The sequence below is a fragment of the Watersipora subatra genome, chromosome 4 (assembly GCF_963576615.1).
Source record: "Watersipora subatra chromosome 4, tzWatSuba1.1, whole genome shotgun sequence".
In the NCBI taxonomy this organism is placed as follows: domain Eukaryota; kingdom Metazoa; phylum Bryozoa; class Gymnolaemata; order Cheilostomatida; family Watersiporidae; genus Watersipora; species Watersipora subatra.
In genome coordinates, this window is record NC_088711.1 from 17,172,847 (window position 1) to 17,194,315 (window position 21,469).

Genomic DNA, 21,469 nt, shown 5'->3' on the forward strand with positions numbered 1-21,469 from the left:
TTCTGCATATGTGAGTTCTCACAGTTAATAAGTCATATCAATGAGTTGACCCGGGCACTTATGATGGCTGCTTTAAATCACTTCATTGTGTTTGCAAAGACTTGTCTTTGAAATTCCTCATATATTTACTTAGAGAATATGATTATGCATTTTTATGTCATTGTATACTACTGAATCATCAAATGCGTCAGACTAAGTCCCGAGTCAAAGGGTCAAAGGTTACTGGTAGTGGGTATATATAAGCGCAGGATCTGCAGTAGAAATTATCATTTGTCAGCGAAGGAGTCAGCTAACAAAGCATAACATTTACTAACTACTATAATAACAGTAGTTGTAAAATAATGTATAATATTAGAGTATTAACAGTAGCACTGGTGAGTTCAACTACTGCTTCCTTTACCAACAACTCATTTCTCTAATAGATTGATTCCATACAGGTTTGACCATGATTGGTATGTTTCAGCTGTCGACAGCGTGGTGTGTGTCTGCCATGATGATAGATGGTAAACAGATGAGTATAGATGATGCCATTATAAAAGCTGGATCTAACGGCTCCATGTGTAAGTAACATTTACTTTACAGAGTAATAACGACAGTTAAATTATTTTTAGTCAAATTAAGCCTTCAAATATAAAAAACACTTGAAATATTTTACCATAATTGTGTAGATGTTTGCGTATTGCAAAAATATAATTATCACTCTGTTAACAGCAAAGATGTTTGAGATAATGCAGGATAACAAGACAGTCATGGTGGAGTTGGACATGCTCTACAAGATGGATACTTACAATAAAATGGTTGAGGTTAGTAAATATATATTTTATATTATAGAGAGCACCTGCTAATGAATGTCACTCAAGCAAGTACATGAGGTTTAAGGTTTAGTAGGGTGTGTCGCACATGAAGGTATGTTTCTCCTCTACAGGATATGGTACCCATAGATGCTGACGAGTCTAGCAGGAAGAAGAGAAAGGCTATCAGAGCAGAAAGCTACAGATGGACCAACCAAAGAATTCCGTATGAGATGTCTTATGAATTTTGTAAGTTAAAATAATTTGAACACTTTTACTTCATATTACTTCATTATCAAGTCACAACTACCAAATTACGATAATCAGAGTAGAGTTTCCATATTTCTCACGAATTTTGTACGACTTGAATAACATCGAAATATTGGTACTTAAACAGAAATAGAATGAGTTCCATCTATTTTGTCTTAACTAATCATAATCCAGTATTTCATAAAGTCGAATGGAAAAGTGACAGAACCAGGTTGAACACCTTTAGATACGCTTTGCATGATTTGAAATCAGAAAGTAAATATCTGTCTCTCAACAACAAACTTTTGACATAGCAAAGTTTGCTATTTCGATTTTATGTTCATAAAGTTAGTTTATGTTTCCAGCTGCCAGTGACAGATCCACCATAACAGCAGCCATAAATGATTACCACAAATACACCTGTCTAAGGTTTGTACCTGCCACCAGTTCTGACTACAACAAAGTTAGATTCCAGAATGGAGGGGGTTGCTCTTCCTACGTGGGAATGATTGGAAACACTCAACCCATCAGCCTTGCCCCCGGCTGCAGATACGTAAGTAATCGTCATGCTCATAAAAAAATTAATTTTGTTGTCTGAGTACTGAGTACAAAGTATTTGAAGTTATAGATATAAACTCTATATTCCACAAGGATTTCATTACAAGTTACACTTTGTATTTTAGTTGCTTATTATTGAAAATTTTAGAAAGGAATAGTGATTCATGAGATGGGGCACGCCATTGGATTCCAGCACGAGCAGACAAGACCAGACAGAGATAACTATGTCTACATACAGAGCCAAAATATACAAAGTGGACTCGAGTATAACTTCATGAAATACAGCACAGATCAAGTGAACAACTATGATGTCCCATATGACTACACAAGTGTCATGCACTACTCAGGCACTGTAAGTGTGACAGGAGTTGTCTTACCAGTGTTATCAAACATAATTTTATTTTCATTGGTTCAATCATCTCTGGATGTTTCAAACCAGTTCTCTGTATTTTATTGTACGCAAAAGTTTCATCGTGATTCATTTTGTTGTAGGCTTTTACGAAGAATGGTCAGCCAACAATTTTAGCTAGAAAGACTGAGTTCCAAAACTCTATGGGAAACAGGGATGGGTTCAGCTTCAAAGATATTCAACTAGCTAATACAATGTATGACTGCGCTAGTGGTAAGTGATAATGTTTGTATATGAATAAAATCAGTCCTAACAAAATGCCAGCTTTCTATTAAACATATAAAAATATATATCAGTAGTATCTGTACCAATTAATACTAGCATAGACTTACTTGTTTGTAAAGGTCAGATACCTTGATTTTCTCACAACACAAAAAACTGCTTCTACAATAATAGTGACTCATGTATTTCATTGTCAAGAGTTTAATGTGTTTTATTGTAGTAAACCAGTGCGCTGCCAAAAGCTGTCCACAGGGATTCCAAGGACCTGATTGCGAATGCTGGTGTGAGAGTGGTGATAGTCTGAACCCAGTTAAGAAATGTGATGGCACAGGTGGGCTATTAGTTATTCAGCAAAATTGCTCTTTACCTGCTGCAGTTTATTGAAGATAAAATGGCTTTTGAATGTGTTAAGTAAAGAATATTTTTAATTTTTTATCATTAATATTAATAATAATAGTAGTTATTATTAATAATAATAATATTTATTACAGGTCCCATTAAAGCCACTACTACTCCGATGCCAACCAGACCCATGAATTGTAATGACAAGAACCAGAATTGTCAGAGTTGGGCCAGCGCTGGTTACTGCACAGGAGAATACGAAGGCTACATGAATGAAAACTGTCCATACAGTTGTAACACCTGTCAAGGTTTGTCATCCAGCATTTTAAGTTGAAGTGACATGACTTAACTTAGAGTTCTTACAGATGTTTTTCTGTTGTCATTAATATGAGCTATTTTCATAATCTTCTGAACAAACTATTTTTACAGAGGCTACCACAGTGCGTCCCACAACACCTGTTGCCGGTTGCACGGATGAGAACTCATACTGTCCCTATTGGGCTGAAAATGGAGAATGTAGCCGTAATCCTTCATATATGCTCAACAACTGTAAGAAGTCGTGTAAAGCCTGTGATGGTGGCCAATCAGGTACATAGTTTGGTATCCTTTTGGCTATTGGTCAGATGTAAACTGTATAACTGTAAGAGAATCTCTCTAGTGCTATTGGCTTGATAAGATTGTGACGTGGGAGATAATATTGTAGCATGCCAAGACCTGAACTCGTACTGCTCAAGCTATGTGAACTATTGTGATCATCCTTCATACAAGGAATATCTCTCTACCAACTGTATGAAGACTTGTTCCACTTGCACAACACGTGATGTAAGTTTCTTGATGGAGTTTCTTCTGTTTCTCTAAGCCAGGGGTTCCCAACCTTTTTCATTCAATTTCCCCAGTTTGCCTTTTCATAAATTTGATTCACCCTCCTTTACAATTTAAACTCACATGTCTTAAAACAACCGATACAAATTATAATCCCATTTTATTGTACATATCTAAACATAATATAAATTTTTATACAGCACGCATAAAACACCCAACAATACCTTCGGCATGGCGGTGAATTGGTTTATGATTAGCCTAATTTACTATCCAATCAGAATCTGGATAGATGTGTTCACGTATATCTGGGTTCTGACTAGTAGCTCATTATTAGCAACTAGTGCTATAGATAAAACCAAGGTGTTAAATAATGAAACCCAAACGTACATGACACTGCAGGACATAGGTTCAAAATTTATCGAATCAGACACCTCTCTGTCCTCCCCTGTATATTCAAAATTCCCCGCTTGGGGAATACCTTCCTGGTTGGGAACCCCTGCTCTAAATGTTGTACAAATAGTGCCACTAATGTAATTTCCCATGCTATTACTTGATTTACAATTTATATTTTCAATGGCTTAAGTTTCCCATCTATTTTATCCATGTCATTGTCATATTATTATCATTCTTATGTTTACTACTATTAACTATTGCAGGAAACCACAGCGACTCTAGGAACAGTTGAACCAACTTCAGAATGTGTGAACAGATGGTCGGACAATATGTGTGCTAGTAGACAATCGAAGTGTGCATGGAATTCCCAAGTGAGGTACAACTGTGAGAAGACCTGTAGCGTTTGCTAGTTGAATATTGAGCACACAACTCCGACTAAGATCAAAATTCTGTCAGCCATCTAATATGCTTGTTGACCAAAGGAAGTTAAAATAGATCTCTACATTGAAATTTTAGCCCTGCTATTAATACTTAAATACTCAGTCTTTTTGTTTTATTATAACAAGAGTCTTTATTTCTATAGCCTCAGATCCTTGACATGCTCTTGTTTGGTAAAGATTGTTTCAGGCTATCTTCAGACACTGATTTATGTTATTTTGTTTGTCTATTTACTTTTGATTTTGCTGTCTTTAATCAACACATATATACAGTGACTATTATTCTATTACTCTGTGGTATGCAATACTTTCCTCCACAAACAACCTTTAGTCTTGTGTTTCAGTTTGCTATTTCATTTAACTCTTTTGCTTAACTCTTAACAATTTTGCTCAAGTTTAAAATTTTATCATATTTATGCTTGAATAGTTTTTAGTTTTAATTTCTATGCATTTTCTTTTTGTACCAACTTCTATTCACACACAACATAAACTTTTATATTCTATGCATTATATTATTCAAATAAACTTCGTGAAAAAAACTAAATATTGCTTTTGTTATTTGAAAATTGTTTTTAGGTTTTCAAGGTTTCTATGTGTAAAGAAGGCTTGGTAAATTATACCAGTAACTACTTTTGTTACAACACTTTTTGAAATACAAGTAAATTTCACGTCAATTATTGTTAAAATATGCTGCCTTTTGTATATTCAATTGCTACATTACAATTAACTATATAATATATACATGTATATAAACATATACAGGTGTGCCTATCCCTAAAAAACACTGTTCAAAGTTAATATAATTTTCAAGGATTTACTATTCAATAAGTAATGTAAATCATGTGATGGTGGCCAATCACATGCATAGTTTGTTATCATATTGGCTATTAGTCAGATGTTATGTAACTTCTATCACTGTAAAAGAATTGACAATTTCAATTACGGTGTACGTACATCTAGACTAGCTGAATGGCCGGAGTTGCACGGGTGCTAAAAAACAGTTTATAAACAGTAGCAGGTAATGTAGTTGCCAATGACTAATTTGAGTAAGCTTGTAGACGTATTGCTAAACTTACTAATAAAAGCTGTGAGAGCAAGCTTTAGTGACATTGCGAGTAACGCTGAGTCGCTTTGCCTATTTTAACCCAGATAATGACTGCGTGTCATTGTCTGGGTCAGCGCCCAGATAATGCCTGATGTGTTCATTGTAAGCCGTGTAACTTGATAGGTAAGCTTGGTCGCCTTGAGAATGGGAGGTTCGGAGATCACATCGTCCACGTTATGAATTTTTTATCGCTTTATTTTAATTGCTATAACTGTACATAGGATATACAAATACAATTGCTGAGATTTATATATAAACTGCCTGAATGCCCGAGTGATAAAAAAGTTTTAGCACAAAAAATTTTTATTTAACATATAACAACAGTTACCATTATAACTTTCAAACTTCATATTATGAGAAAAGTGTTTTGTGCAGTTCAAATAAACTGAGAAAAAAAATAAAACAACTGTAAAAGTGTTTAACTGTAAATATTAAATAATTAGTAAATAATGAATAAATAAACAATACAATAAAAAATTGTTTTGTATACAATTAAAATTTATGATTTTAATTCGTTTCAGTGTAGCTTCATAAAGCTTAGTAAGCTATGTTGTTGTATAAGCTTTATATTCTCTTTCCAGATCATTACAATTGAGCCCTGCTGTTTAAAACTTAGGCCTACATCTATGTATGTTTGAAAATTTCTATTTTACACATCCTATGGAAGCCAGTCTATTGTTGTCAATAAACACATACATGTACTTCTGTTCTCATATAGTTGTTCTATTATTAATGTCATCCAATCTATAAGATCTTTCTCTCATGTGTTATAGATTTCATTTTGCAAACAACAACCTCAGATGTATTATATATGGAGGTTGGCTCTGACCACTATGATCTGTAATTAATAACACTGTCTTAGCTGTAGTGTCATTCGCTAATATATATTAATAATTTGCTACTGAGTTTTAACCAGGAAGTCAGAGACTATATAAGATATGATAGACCTAATATGTACCCAGCAGGTAGTCCTTAGCATACTCTGAGGTTAGAGGTACTCAGACACTTCTATCCTTGTTTAGTGCATAAACTAACATAGTAATAATAGCATCCGGTTGCTACACTCATAACTCTTTGAATCAGAGATTTAGAAATCTGAGCACAATGGTCTCAGATTTGAAAAGTGAAGAGAGGTCACAGTTGCAAAACAAGTTATATCATCATATTGTATCTATTATGATATATAAAGACGCTATTCAGCCATTATTTGTTGTTTAAACAAACAACCACAATAGTGCCAACCAGTTTAGTGCCGTGCATTCCATAAAGGCCATAAAGGGCATTGTCAAGGTTGACTACACATCAGATGTTGCTTTCTAATGGTTCAAAAGTATACTAAAGATTCAAACTAAATTCAAATCATCACTTTTTATTTGTCGTAATTTTTTTCAAAAATTTCACAGAAATACAGTAGCATAGACTTATAAGATTTGGGCAAACTAGGAAGAAACATCTTTTTATCTCTGATCATGTGACCATGAGAGTTGTACCAAGCAAAGGTACAAACAAGAAACACCCTAAACAGACCTGATTATGGAGAGATTTTGTCATGAAACCATTTTTACAGAACTTCAACTGCACCCTCATTATTCATATATTATTATTTGTGTAGCTATCAATAAATTGGTTTAACATTGTTATTATTAACAATTATTTTCTCTCTAGGCATATAGTTCTATGGTTCTACCATGATAAGCCCTATTTGAGAAACAGCTGCAGTGAACAATCACTAAAACTAAAACAAGTTGCTCATAAACACACTTTCTAGGGAAGTGATAATTCTATTGACTCCATACAAGTTCTTATATTAGCATTTACTTTAGCTTAAGATCCTCAGAGTTTAATCAAATCCAATCAACTACCTGTTCAGTCAGTTCAGTGAAGTACTAAAACCTGTTCACTCTCTGATTTAAGAACATACAAGTCCTTCCTGTTTGCATGACTGCTTTATTGCTTGTTTGTTGTTTTTAGTTCTCTTGTGATACCCTGACAAGCTCATATAATGATTTAGTTGATTATTCATCACACATCATCTGCAGGTCATATCACAAATAGCTAAACCTCTCACGCGGCAGCCCAGATTTCAAAAGGACGCGGTTACAATTGTCGTAAATCCTCTATTTCAATTCCACCTTCATTAGATGTTTCATTAATGTTGGCGTTAAAATTGAGGTTTTACGATAGGTACATTTCTCTACAATTCACACGCTGAATAAGAAGCAAGTGTCGACGGACCCACAAAAGCATGTTTCCTAAGAGATGTAAATCATTTGTTTGGTTTGTCAATATTAGATAAAAACTATTACGTTTAAAATTTTGTTTATATATTTTGGAAAATTCTACTAATGCAAGTTTTAACCTTACGCACTTAACATGATGTATATTTAAGATTTCATGCAGTTTGCGCATACCTATTTCCGCACTTTCTCTTTCCCTACCTTCCCGTTGTACTCCTACAGGTGTTATGCAATATCTCAGCACAGGTTTGGGCTACCCTCCTCTCTTTAAACTCTAAGTCTCTAACTGATGTGAAGGCTGGTACTCATTTAACATGACTGATTCAACATGACATCAAGGTGTGTTAGGAGGCTATTTGCTAGCAGGGTTACTTTTCAGCCCAAGACAGCATCACTGCTAAAAATATTTAGTTAAAATTGGCATCTCACCAAATGATTGCTGATAAACTATATTTCAATGTCGCTATAAATCTCTGTTTGATCAATCAACATTAACATTAAAGACAGGTTTAAATATTTCCATATAATTGAAATAGGCATAGTCTACAATCAAGGTAGCAGGGTATCAGGGTAGCAGCGCTGTTAAAACTAATGGGGTATAAGAGGGCATGATTTAAAATGAGTTCAGGTGGGAATGCTATTCAGCCCAATTTAGTCATGTTTTAGTAATCAAGGAGGAAGCTCAGTAAGCGACCATGACATACAACTCTTTACTATAACAAGAGCGGTGTTTGTCTGTCTGTCCAAAGCCACGGTTGAAGATTGGGAAAAAAGACTCTGGAATTTTAGCTTGTGCCTTTCAGCATGGTAGACTGGCCATCTACCAACTATACCAAGTAACTACATTTGGGTCAACCACAACATTTGTACAGATAGTTACTATCTGCGCTCTCTCACGGTCTACTTGACTACCAGAGTAGGCTACTATTATTGAATAGTAGTAGTAGATTAAAATAATGCTTGCCTAAATATAAAATACGAATATTCTAAAACAAAAATCATAGTCGTAATCAAAACCAAAATCATAAATCATAGTCATCCGCCTTCACTGGATTCACTTGGTTTGTCTGCAAGTTCTTTTTATCCTTGGCATTACAATTTTCATATATTATAGCAGAAATATCAACTTTTAGGAAGGGAAATCAGAAATTACTCAATAACAATTGTTAATGACAGGCTGATCCTGGAAATGAGTGTAAATGGATTAAGAATAGTATGCAAGTTATATCTTATAATTCCATAATTATATTATTATAATATTTAATCTTATTTTCCAATATTCCAGTATTAAATTGCTTATTGAAGCAATGCGAAGTTCACGAATTGGAACTTGGAGCAATTGTCTATCTTCTTGTACCATAACAGTAAGCTTTTAACCTGATGACCTTCATCTGAGCATTTTTATTGCTATTTGATGAGTTGATGCCATCAAACTGGCATTTCTAGGCAGCACCTGCTTTGTGTATGAGTCATTAAAGGTCAAATCATGTACCACTCAGCGTGCTAGTTTGTCATCACGGACAGCGCTTGTTATCATGTTGCGTATTTTTTATTTATGCTGTGGGTCGGTGCCAATCCTTTCTTGACTATGACCTTCTGAGTAATATACTCTGTTATGTGATCTCTGTTTATGACTCATCTTCAAGAACCAACAACCACCTTCAAGCACAATGCCTATATATGGTAATCACATTTTGACAATAGATAGATGTAAATTTTATTACCACCAACCAATGCCGCTAAAAGCAATTTAGACCATAAGACAAAAAAATACATAAATAAATAATAGTAAAATAACATGTTGGAAAAAGGTGTTTTAGCAAAAGGCTATTCTATAATGTGGATTGGCGAGGTGATGGTGTCTGGTAAAAGGTCTAGCGGCTTTTTATGGAAGTAGTAATGTAATAGATGGTCAGGTAGATTGGAAATGTGATTTGAATATTTTAGACAGCAAATATCTAAGAATACATTTAGCTCCTCAGCATTAAAGGCATTTAGACGCTGATCATAACTGTCCGTATCTGGTAGGATAACTCTAAAACATACGCTTCAAACGTTTAATCATGTCAGAAACGTTTCATCATATCTAGTGAGACAAAATAACCATTAATTTAACTGCTTGCATGTTCAGGCACTTCAGTGCTTTAGTCTCCATATAATATCGTAATGCTGAAGTCTATGACAATTCAGAGTGTTCATGTTTCTATTGTTATTTATGAATCAGCTCTCATCCATCAAGGTAACTACAGCCAAGTTTAGTGAAACAGTCTAATATTTCCATTCATAACACCTAATCACTCTCTTATTTGGGTTCATCAGTCTTGTTTGTTTGAGTGCCTTTGGGGAATGTTTTGAAGTATTTGTTGTTAGTCGCTGTCAATTATGAAATTTGATAGATCCTCAAATATTTTTGTTTATTTCCTCTACATCCATTGTGATAAAGACTCTTGTGAAACAGTTCACTTAGCTCTCATCAGATTTTTTATCATGCATGTTGCATGTATAAATGTGTGTGAATGCTTTAGCTTCCTTGCATTTCAAATGGTTTTTTAAGTCAAACCATTTTTCTACTAACTTTTCGAAAACAAATATAACCACATTGAGATGATCCAATGAAAGAGTTACTTCTGTATGCTTACACAGTTTGTGGTATCGCAACTCCCATAAAAGTAAATGGGCATCGAGTGAACCTGATGGCTAGTTACTGAACTCATCTCAACTCTGCATGAAGATGCAAAATTCACATTAGCTGCAAGCAATGTCTAAAGGAGGCAAGCTTATAATGTAAGATTAAAAATTGGCTGTATTTATATCTGGATCTCGTACCATAACAACTGTCTCCGCTAAACCCAGGTCTAATGAAATTTATAATAGACTGATCTCTTTATAGACTTTTAAGTTTTTCTTTGTTCTCTCATATTTTAGTAAGGTATGAATGCAAAACATCTTATAGTTTTTGTTTTAAACTGAAGACTTTTTAAACCTCTTCTGTCTTAACTGCTGACTACGGGTGATGCACGGTTCATGTCAAAAAATGATAAATTGTGTTTAAAAATTTTATTTTCTCATTTATATTTTACCTCTTATAACAGCTCATTGTTTTTTATTAGTTAATTGTAAAAAGATGTAACTATTAGACAACCGCCAATGACCTTCATGATAGTGTTAGTAAATATGATTGGACATTTTTTCAGTGACTTTCTAAAAACCTCCAAGGTGCTTACTAGTATAATCAGTATACAGAATGTGACCATAGGTTAAACTGCTGCAGTAGTCATCATCAAATCTTGACGTCAATAATATATCAGTAATAACTTTAATAAGAATATTAATAGCTTGATAGCAGCAGCAGAGTGCAAGAAAAGTCACGATGGGGTGGTAAGAATAGTGCATTGAAATTTATCTAGACAGTGTGGATTCAAAACATCTAAGAAGTTGCACGACCACCAGACAGAAACAGTCTTAGAAAGTGAGAAAGCAAAAATATTATGGGATATGAGCTTTCAAACAGATCATGTGATACAAGCTAGATGACCAGATATGGTATTGAAGGACAAGGAGCCAGACCACCCATGGCTGATTGAAGTGGCTGTATCAGGAGATGGGGAAAGTGAAAGACATAGAAGAGGAAAAGGTAGAGAAGTATCAGGAATTGGCAAGAGAGTTGAGGAAGGTCTGGAAGATATATGTGACGAATGTTTCTATTGTGGTTGGAGCACTAAATGCCATCAAGGTTTTGGAAGAAATTATCAGATGCTATCGTGATTAAAACAAACTTTCCTATAACCACTCTTGTCTGCGTCAGTCCAAGGTTATTCATCTCGATAAAGATGACATAATAATCGATAATGATTATGAATATCGGTAAATAGCGTGCTATGTGTATTATAATAGTGAAAGTTACTTTGGCTTTTGTTTGTGTTTTTAGTTTGTAAACCTTTGGTGATGCGGTGAGCTGCGTACATGATAATTTAGTCGAGGATTTGTTGTTGCTGTTTCCACAGCGATCTCCTTCACTTCCTTCCATTTGGCATTCTACTTCATTGGTTCAACGATAACCATTAGTAATATACAAGAATTATATTATGGTTCATATGTTTTTGTTTTTTCACCGCATTGTTACACATTGTTTGTTTAGCCAATAAGCATAAATTGTAGGCCTATATCATATTAATCTTTGTTTTCTCTTATTTTACAATATGGAAGCGAAAATGCTATAAATGATGTTCTTGAATGATTATGCAGGGGGCCCTCTACGCAAAAGGTTATTAATTGAGATCAGATTTTGGTTCCGAATTGGCCAATCAAGCATAGTTGTACGTATTGTGAGCAGCAACCTATTTGTTTTATTTTTGACACAATGGCAAGATGTATTATCATCTTGGAACAAGAGTACCCATTCTTTGAAAATAATCTCTTTTCTAAAACATAGGTTAGCATTCATGCTATCAAGAATTAAACTGATGAAAGGTCTACACTGTCTGTTGTCAAAGGTCAGTAATTTGGAGTTGCTCGTCAGCTAAAGTTGTTGGTCCATGACATCTTCACACATACTGCTACTCAAATTATTTTACAGCAAAGTTTGACTTGTCACAAAATATAACTTTCTCCCATTGTTCTGCTGTCCAATCACAATGCACTTGAGCTGAACAGATTCCCTTCTTACTTTGCGCCTTTGTCAGCTAAGGTTTATGGTGAGCTTGGAACCGCACAGACCACTTGCTATCAGTCTTCTTACAGTCGTTGTAGGTAGAACAACCTCACTTGAGTTTTGCCATTCTCGGTGTAGTTGTGAACCACTTAGAAACTGCCTGTTTGCCAATGATGTTCATATCAACTTTTTATCATCTTTCACGGAGTTGGCTTTCTTGCAACCCCTTCCTTTTCTTTCACCAATCCTGTCTCCTTGTATACTTTTAAACGCACAGCCACATTTGTCTTCAAGCAATGAGCCTGGGTATCATGATGTTGGATTACTCTAGCTTATGCAAGTGTAGAATAACACAGGCCTGTTGTTTCACTGGTTCATGCTGAAGTCGATGATTGAGAATAGCGCCACTGTATACTGAAACAACATTGCGTTTGGCGTTATGCATGACACAACGTCTTTAGTAATGAACTGAGGGCAAATAACTAGCACTTGAACTTGCTGCTATGGAAGTCAATCGCCTCAATACATTTCTTTGAGAAAGTGCATCTAATTTACATGCATCCTGCACAGAGTTTGATAAGATATGCTACATCGTGGTGAGATTTTAAATTTTGTGATATATAATATACCATTATTTGTGTGCACTTGCGCAGTGTAAACAGGTTTGCAAAATTTGTTCAATAAACAAAGGGAGTCAGTCCCCAGTTTGTTTTGCAGTATTGCGAACCACTCTAAATAGAATAATCGTCATGGTGTGTTTTGTGTGTGCGTTTGGGTGTGTGAATTAGTCTGGCTAAATGCTGTGAGTGTTACACAAACAATGTTTTGGCGAATTTTGTCCTAACTTAACACGCCCACGCCTGCCTTCTACCAGGTTGCTAAAACTATTTTATTCCCAAACCCTGTCTGAATCCTGACAACTAGCTTTTTAAACATGGATTAGAAACACAAAAAACATGTCTTAGACAATTATTGTCCTCAATGAACCCGCTCATGCAATGTCGTCATTAAAGCGCTGTAGCAGTTTGTGTTGAAAATCTACATGCGTGCTCCGAGCTATCTGATTGAGAAAAAGGTTGCATTGATCACTTATCATGCATGTTTGGTGTCTTACAAAAGAGGGTCGACAAATGCAGCTAGAAGTTTTATTTTCTTCTTGAGTTGTTGCGTAAAGTATGCTGTGAAGTTGTCCCACTTTGTTCTCTGGGAATAAGTTTGTACTGTGTTCACAAATATTGTAACTGTAATCAATAAACAAATGTAATTTTCAAACATTTAAACTTGCAGAGTTCTCAAAATAAAAATGTCATGAGATTTTGAGCAGCCAACTCTTAGTATTAAATATTTAGTAATACATGTAATGTGAATTTATTTTATAGTATTTTGAGCACAGACCAAAACAACAGCTTTCTACTAATAGTTTATTCTTCAGAGCTGAAGTCAGAAAGACGATGAGAACATCACCCTGTTTTGGAACTGCCTTGTAACTGGGCTAGGCGTTACGCGTCTAAACAATTTCCAATTATCAAACAAGAGTAGATAGCTACAATAAGTGGAAATGTAATTGTATTGTAAATATGCTCCATTATCTAAAGAACATACAAATGGTATGTGTTATTATGCTTGTATCAAAGTAGAAGGATAACAAATTGGTAAAAGGATGTAAAATATACAAACACTCATGATATTATTTTAAATGTTGATTTAACGAATATACAAAAATAGGTTAAAAGGTATGATCAAACATCAACAGTAAAGGTTTAGATTGTACAATCTAAGGCTAATATTGCACTAAAATCAGTGCAATGTTCTAGTATATCAGACTAAAAAAGTTAAAGTCTTCATAAAACTTTTTTGAGAGTTGAGATTTTATAAATGCGGCGACAATCATGCCATACGAGTTGTTGAAAGAAATGTTTGTCTAGTAGGAGTTGTGTGTCCACTCATCAACTAGCAGCCGCTGCATGTTTTCTCACAGTTGTACCTCACCTGGGAATGATATCCACACTTTGATTGTTTTTTAGCGCAAACGTTGTCTGGCCACCTGTTCATGCAGTCTGACATTGGCTTTACCGTCTCTGGAATCTTTGTGGTTTCCTATAACAAATATTATCAAATTGATTGTCCTTAAAAAGTAGATGCGCCTTTATAGTTATTCTATGAATTGCTAAATGGTATATAACTTAAAGCTGTATGACCTAGTAAAGGATATATGGCCAACTAGTGGTATATGTATGACCTACTAAGGATATATGACCTACTAAGGATATTTGACTTACTAAGGATGTATGACTTTCTAAGGATATAATATGACCACCTAAAGGGTATATGACAAACTAAATGACATATGACCAATTAAAGGATATATGACCTATTAATGGTATACAAACTACCAAACGATATACGAACTACTAGAAGATATGACCTACTAACGGTATATGACATATAAAATTATGTATGACCTACTAATGGTATATGAATCATTTAAAAAAAGCTAGTATTCTCCACCTATGGCATATTAATATTTGATCAAAATTCTTTTGGATTACTTGCTTGTCATTGGTGAATTCTGTTACCAACAAGTGCACAACTTTACATTCTATAAAGTCATCAAAATAATATCCTACCAGTACAATAACTCTTTTAGTGAAAAATCCACAAATTAAATAACCATGAAAAATTATTACGGAAATTGGTGGCTTCTCATCTAAACAAATTTTATAGTATCGGTTGATACAGCCATCAATATATGCAAGTACAGCCAACAGCAATAAAGCACAGCTCAGTCATAGAAAGTATCGTTTGCTCTGTTCTATCACATCGATAATAAAAGAGAAGTCAACTTCTAATCCAAAGTTTTGTAGCTGATAGTAAACACTCTCAAAAAGTAGCTTAATTCTGTGATGTTAAATGGTCGAATGCTATTAATGCATTCATAGCTGCCATTATTGGATGGGATGAAGCTAATCTATATAAATCACAAAGTCATTCATCTGTCCAGCTATAGCTATTAAAATCTAGCTATGAAAATCCATCTTGCACAAGATTTGACATCTGAACCTCCCATTCACAAAGCGAGAAGCTAACCTATCTGGCTACAAGAGATGCAATGAATTCTTTGGGCAATGTGACTCACTATCTGGGCTAAAATACCTATAGCAGTTCAGCATAGTGGTTCAGCGTTACCTAAAGCACCTAACAACGTCACTAAAGCTTGGTCTCACGGCTATTAGTTTAGCAATGCTGATACTAGCTTACTCAAATTAGCTAATGGCAACTACATTGCCTGCCACTGTTTATTAACTGTTTTTTAATACCCATGTAAAGCCGGGCATTGGGGCATTCTTTAATAATTTACACAATTAAATTTTTAGGGCTCAATTAAACCAGTTTAGACTAGTAAGTACTGGATTGAATAATTAGACAGCTCATGAAATACCAATAAACTAAAACTCACATCTTGACCTTGGCAGCTGGAACAAGTTTTCATACAGTTAGCAGAGAGATATTCTCTGTATGACGAGTGATCACAATAGTCCACATAGTACGGACAGTTTGAGTTCATATCTCTGCAGTCTAAAACATAAGCATGTATCACAATCAACAGTGACAAGGCATCAAACACTCATAATCTCATACATAAACCTTTACTTATGATTGCCTTAGCATACAGATTTTTCAAAATAAAATGTGTATAAATATTGACTTCATACCCAAAGTGATTTCCAACATTCCATGATTGAAATTTAACTTTGCAATTGAAAGTGAAGAAAACTGAGGTATAGAAAAAAACTTACAATAATAAAGAAGAATAATGATGGAACACTAAAACATACAGTCTAGATTAGTTTAAACTTCACCTAGTCTAAGGACCTAATAAAAGTTAGGGTTTTATTTGTGTAAATGTCAAGTTTATAGTGATAAGAACCTTCGCAAACAAATACCTATCAATGCAAAAAAATTTCCAATTGTTACATGTTAATTAGGCTTTTTCCATGTAGAATCTGTTTTACCTGTAGATTTCGTTGAGGAAACCATAAGTGTGTTGGGCAGTGAATAAACCCAGGTCGAATCTAAGGAGAATCCACAACTGTAATGATCTCACAATTAGTTCAAGCAGACACGAAGCTACATACCTAACTGGCCTCCATCACAGGCATTACATGACCTCTTACAGTTGTTGAGCATGTATGAAGGATTACGGCTACATTCTCCTCTCTCAGCCCAATAGGAACAGTATGTGTTCTCATCTGTGCAACCAGCTACAGGTGGTGTGGGACGCACTGTGGTAGCCTCTGTATAAGATAATATAATCATTTTTACTCTCAGGCACCACTTTATACTAATAGAACAAGCAATTGTAAAATCAATGTGTATCGATAAGCTTTGTGTCATATTACTAACAACCTAACGCTTTGATGTCGCTTAATATCGTACTGACAAACCTTGACAGGTGTTACAACTGTATGGACAGTTTTCATTCATGTAGTCTTCGTATTCTCCTGTGCAGTAACCAGCACTAGCCCAACGTGGACAGTACTGGTTCTTGTCATCGCAAGTCATGGGTCTGGTTGGCATGGGAGTAGTAGTGGCTGTCACAGGACCTTCAATAGTTTGTAACATTTATGAAATGCAAAAAGTTGTTCTTACCATTCTCATGGTGTACCACAGCAGGTAAAATGAATCTCCGCTATATAACGAATAACATACCTGTACCATCACACTTTTTAACTGGGTTCAGTTTATCACCACTATCACACCAGCACTCACAATCAGGTCCTTGGAAACCCTGTGGACAGCTTCTGGCAGCACACCGATTCACTAAAATACAAAGTTACTTCTGATGAAATACTTGCAAGTCAATTTTATTTGGTTCATACACTTAGCTTTTAGTTAGCTTGACAGTGATGAATCTAAAGTCTTGCAGTCACTCTAAGCTTGAATTATGTCTATTTGCATCAACAACTAAAATACAGACTTTTGTATGACTTGTTTGAGGTCAACCTTTGTTTTTATTACCAAGTTTAATAAAAACTATCTGTCTAGAAATCGTTTGTATCTTTGAAGGTGGGAGTCAAAAATGTATCGGAAGGGAACAGCAAAAGCCTTTCATCATAACAACTAAGCTAATGTTGCAGGCAAAACAAGCAATTTTGTTGCGCTCTGAATATGAATTAGTCAAAAAGATGAAGTTGAAGATTGTGGATTTGGAGGATTAACGGTGGGCTATAATAGGCAGGCTATAATAGGCGCTATAATAGGCGCTATAATAGGCGCACTGTTTTAAGGTAAATCAGCGGTATGGCTATGTCTGTAAGTGTACTAAAAATCTGAAAGTGGTGACCTTCTTAATCTCAAATAGCTGGCCCTTGGGCACTAGCGCTGTATACATATATGAATGTCATCACTTACCACTAGCACAGCTGTACATTGTATTAGCAAGTTGAATATCTTTAAAGCTGAACCCGTCCCGGTTTCCCATAGAGTTTTGAAATTCAGTCCTTCGAGCTAAAATTGTTGGCTGACCATTCCTTGTAAAAGCCTAAAGCAAAAACATTAAGTGTAATTCAGTTAAACCCATTCCTTAAGTATAGCCAATAACTAACGTAAAACCTCTATTTGAATGCCATGGCCCTCTATTTCTCAACCCTTCCTGTATAGGGACGTTTTATTAGAACTTTAGAAGTGATCTTCAATTAGATAGTGGCACTGTATTTTTCGACTAGCTTGTAAAATTTTAGGAAAATAAATTTGACCCTTTTATGGGCGAAACAATGCTAATGTCGCCTATGTTTTGCACGCTCCTTCAGGCGGATCGACATTAACCCTGTCGGCCTAAGCACTTCTGCTAAACCATTTTTTATATTTGTCAAAGTATCAGACCGAGTTAAACAAGCAACTAATTTGATTAAAAATGATTAGCTAGATACAATTCCTAATTATTTAGATGGTGTCGTTTTTAGTTTTAAAGAAAAAACAGTAAAGTGTTTGAGTTAGAAAATCGGACATCATTTTGAAGTTCTAAAAACATTTTTAACGTTTTAAAGTTGGATGGCAACCACTACAGCATCAATGAAAGAATTACTGTATATCCCCCACATATAAGCCAACTCTAGAGCGTAAAAAGATTGTTTTCTTTTGATTAAACCAAGATGCGATAGGCTAATTATACAACTACTCACCAATCGGAAACATTTTGCCCTACGCCTGCAAAGCTGCTCCATTTTCGCAACCTTCTGCTTTGATATGTACATATGGCATATTACGATTTACAAAGTCAGCTTATATGCGAATTCTTATAAATTCCCTGATTTCCTAGGGCTGGCTTATATGCGAGGATATAATTGTTATTGATGTAACCTAGTCATCATTAGTACCACTTCGTGGACACTTTTATTCTGATCACTTTCTATTATGGGTTCGTAAAGATCAAAAAATGTCAAAGTGGTGGTCAAATAGAGATGGTATTCAATTAAAAGATGGCGCTGTATTTTTCAATCTTTCTTCTATAGTGGCGTTCTATTAAAGGTGCCATTCAAATAAAGGTGGCGTTCAAATAGAGGTTTTATGATGGATAAAATGAAATTCTCACAGAGTAGATTTAAGAGAAGACGCCTTTATGAATGTTTGGTAGCATTGGTAAAACAGCTCTAGTCACACTTACAGTTCCTGAGTAGTGCATGACACTTGTGTAGTCATATGGTACATCATAGTTGTTCACTTGATTTGTGCTGTATTTCATGAAATTATATTCAACTCCACTTTGTATATTTTGGCTCTGGATGTAGACATGGTTATCTCTGTCTGGCCTTGTCTGCTCGTGCTGGAATCCAATGGCGTGTCCCATCTCATGAATCACTATTCCTTTCTAAAATTGAGATGACAAAACTGCACAAGTTTGCTAAAAGTACTAAACAGTAGAAACATAATAACTATACAAAGAAAAATATAAAATACTTAACCTAACAAAGTTTACATAGAAACCAAAGGATTTATCATTTATATTCTGAATACTTACGTATCTGCAGCCAGGAGCAAGGCTGATGGGCTGAGTGTTTCCAATCATTCCCACGTAGGAAGAACAACCCCCTCCATTCTGGAATCTAACTTTGTTGTAGTCAGAACTTGTGGCAGGTACAAACCTTAGACAGGTGTATCTGTGGTAGTCATTTATGGCAGAGGTTATGATGGATCTGTCGTTGGTAGCTGTGAACAGAGACTAACCTTACAAGCATACAAAATAGCAAATAATTCTAACAAGGACTTGCATTAGCACAGAACCTCTTTGACCAAACTTTATATTACTACAAATAAAATAGAGTAAAAATGCATATACATGTATATGAGCACATTTAGCTTACACTTACAAAATTCATAAGAAATCTCATATGGAATTCTTTGGTTGGTCCATCTGTAGCTGGCTGCTCTGATAGCCTTTCTCTTCTTCCTGCTAGACTCGTCAGCATCAATGGGTACCATGTCCTGTAGAAGAGAAACATACCTTCATGCGAGACACACTCTACTCAACTTTACATCTGATGTATTTGTTTGTGTGACATTCATTAGCAGGTGCTCTGTATGATATGACAGTTGTATTTACCAACCTCAACCATTTCATTGTAAGTATCCATTTTGTAGAGCATGTCCAACTCCACCATGACCGAGTCTTCATCTTGCATTATCTCAAACATCTTTGCTGTTAACAGAGTGATAATTATATTTTGGTAATTTGTAGATATTTATACAGTTATGTTAAAACGTGTCAAGTGTTTTTCTTGTTTGAAGGTTTAATTTGACTACAAATAATTAAATTGCTTTTATTAATCTGTAAAGTAAATGTTACTTACACATGGAGCCGTTAGATCCAGCTTTTATAATGGCATCATCTATACTCATCTGTTTACCATCTATCATCATGGCAGACACACACCATGCTGTTGACAGCTGAAACATACCAAACACAGTCAAACCTGTATGGAATCAACCTCTTAGAGAAATGAGTTGTTAGTAAAGGAAGCAGTAGTTGAGCTCACCAGTGCCACTGTTAATACTCCAATATTATACATGCTATTCCAAACACTGTGCTTTTAGTTAGGAAGGTATCAACGTTGTCTGCAGCGTACTAATTACTTCTACTGCCGTTCTTCAGCCGAATACTCGGCTATATAGGCGTTACGGTTAACCTTTGACCCTATGACTCATGAACCTGATGCCGGACTCCAAGCCAACGAGTTTAGCGGCCTGTCATGACGCATTTATTATGCTGTATTAAACACCCATTAGACATGGCTGAAAATAACTAGATGAGATAGTTTTTGTCTAAGGTTGGTTGAACTAGATTCTTGCTTTGAAGTGGCGTAGTGTATTCTGATTTTAATATAGCTTTGAGTAGATTGGTGGCATGCACTGTGCATGTGAAACCTTGATTGAGGTTATGTAATAAGACATGTTAGTGTCTGTGATGTTACTTGTTTAACCACTCTCTGTGTGATACCCATAGCTCTCCATGTGTGAACATAAGCACTTTTCTGCAGCAATACCAATAATATTCGACCTATCAATAGGTTTGGCGTCACCAATCTTCCTTTGTTTTTAACTGAGATTAGGGTTATGTCATTATTACTTCTACCTCTCACTACTTCTACATCGGTCAAGAACTTGATACAGTCATTACATTTGAGTTAGGAAGAATCCCTCATCACCGAACTCCTTATTTTCACCTTCCTCAGCTCTTGTCTCTTCCACCTTCTTCTTCTCCTTCTTTTTAGCCAGAGAATTAAGCAGGAGTTGGCCAGTTTTTTCAGCTCACATCCAGATCAATACAGTTAGAATTGGGACTTGGTGTGATATCTGCTTTTATGAGCAGTGCTCTAAGTGCAAATCTAAAGCATTGCACATCCGGGTTATTGTTATAGCCACCCTTATATCGTATCTTGGACAACAGAGTCTCAATGTGATCCTGGTTGATCTTAAAGGTTAGAAAATAGTTGATGTAAGGGTAGTTGCTGAAAAGATATTGAGAAAGGCCAGGTACAGATTTGGCTGCTGACTCAAAACCAATGATGAAGGTTTTCCTATTATTTTCCACTAGCAGCTTTTCCCTTGGTGTCTTTAATTGGCATAAATAGCTCATGATATTGTTGAGAACTTCTTGTTTTGAGTTCAAGTTCTGTCTGGCTATGGACTTTTAATTATCCTTGCCATATGAGTCATGGCAATTCAGGATATACTTGGGGTGTTGTAGTCGTCTCTG

At 35.3% G+C, this 21,469-nt stretch overlaps 2 protein-coding genes across 2 annotated transcripts in view; one reads left to right on the plus strand and one right to left on the minus strand.

Annotated features, from left to right (window-relative positions):
• Positions 1-20,346, minus strand: part of LOC137393990 (uncharacterized) — an 80,141-nt gene extending 59,795 nt beyond the window's left edge. Inside the window, exons 1-7 of the mRNA XM_068080707.1 lie at positions 20,250-20,346; positions 20,064-20,160; positions 19,821-19,912; positions 19,584-19,698; positions 19,235-19,422; positions 18,881-19,084; positions 17,629-17,758 (exon numbers count right to left, since the gene is read on the minus strand). Of these exons, the coding sequence (XP_067936808.1) occupies positions 17,629-17,758; positions 18,881-19,084; positions 19,235-19,422; positions 19,584-19,698; positions 19,821-19,912; positions 20,064-20,160; positions 20,250-20,282 (859 nt within the window). The 5' untranslated portion in view covers positions 20,283-20,346. The remainder of the gene's footprint in view (positions 1-17,628; positions 17,759-18,880; positions 19,085-19,234; positions 19,423-19,583; positions 19,699-19,820; positions 19,913-20,063; positions 20,161-20,249) is intronic.
• On the plus strand, positions 278-4,734 carry LOC137394775 (zinc metalloproteinase nas-4-like). Its single transcript, XM_068081542.1, has 12 exons — positions 278-374; positions 464-560; positions 712-803; positions 926-1,040; positions 1,406-1,593; positions 1,747-1,950; positions 2,091-2,220; positions 2,450-2,560; positions 2,721-2,879; positions 3,001-3,159; positions 3,275-3,393; positions 4,050-4,734. The coding sequence occupies exons 1-12, from the start codon at positions 342-344 to the stop codon at positions 4,194-4,196; spliced, it is 1,554 nt and encodes a 517-aa protein (XP_067937643.1). The 5' UTR covers positions 278-341; the 3' UTR covers positions 4,197-4,734.
• Positions 20,347-21,469: the final 1,123 nt, after the last annotated feature.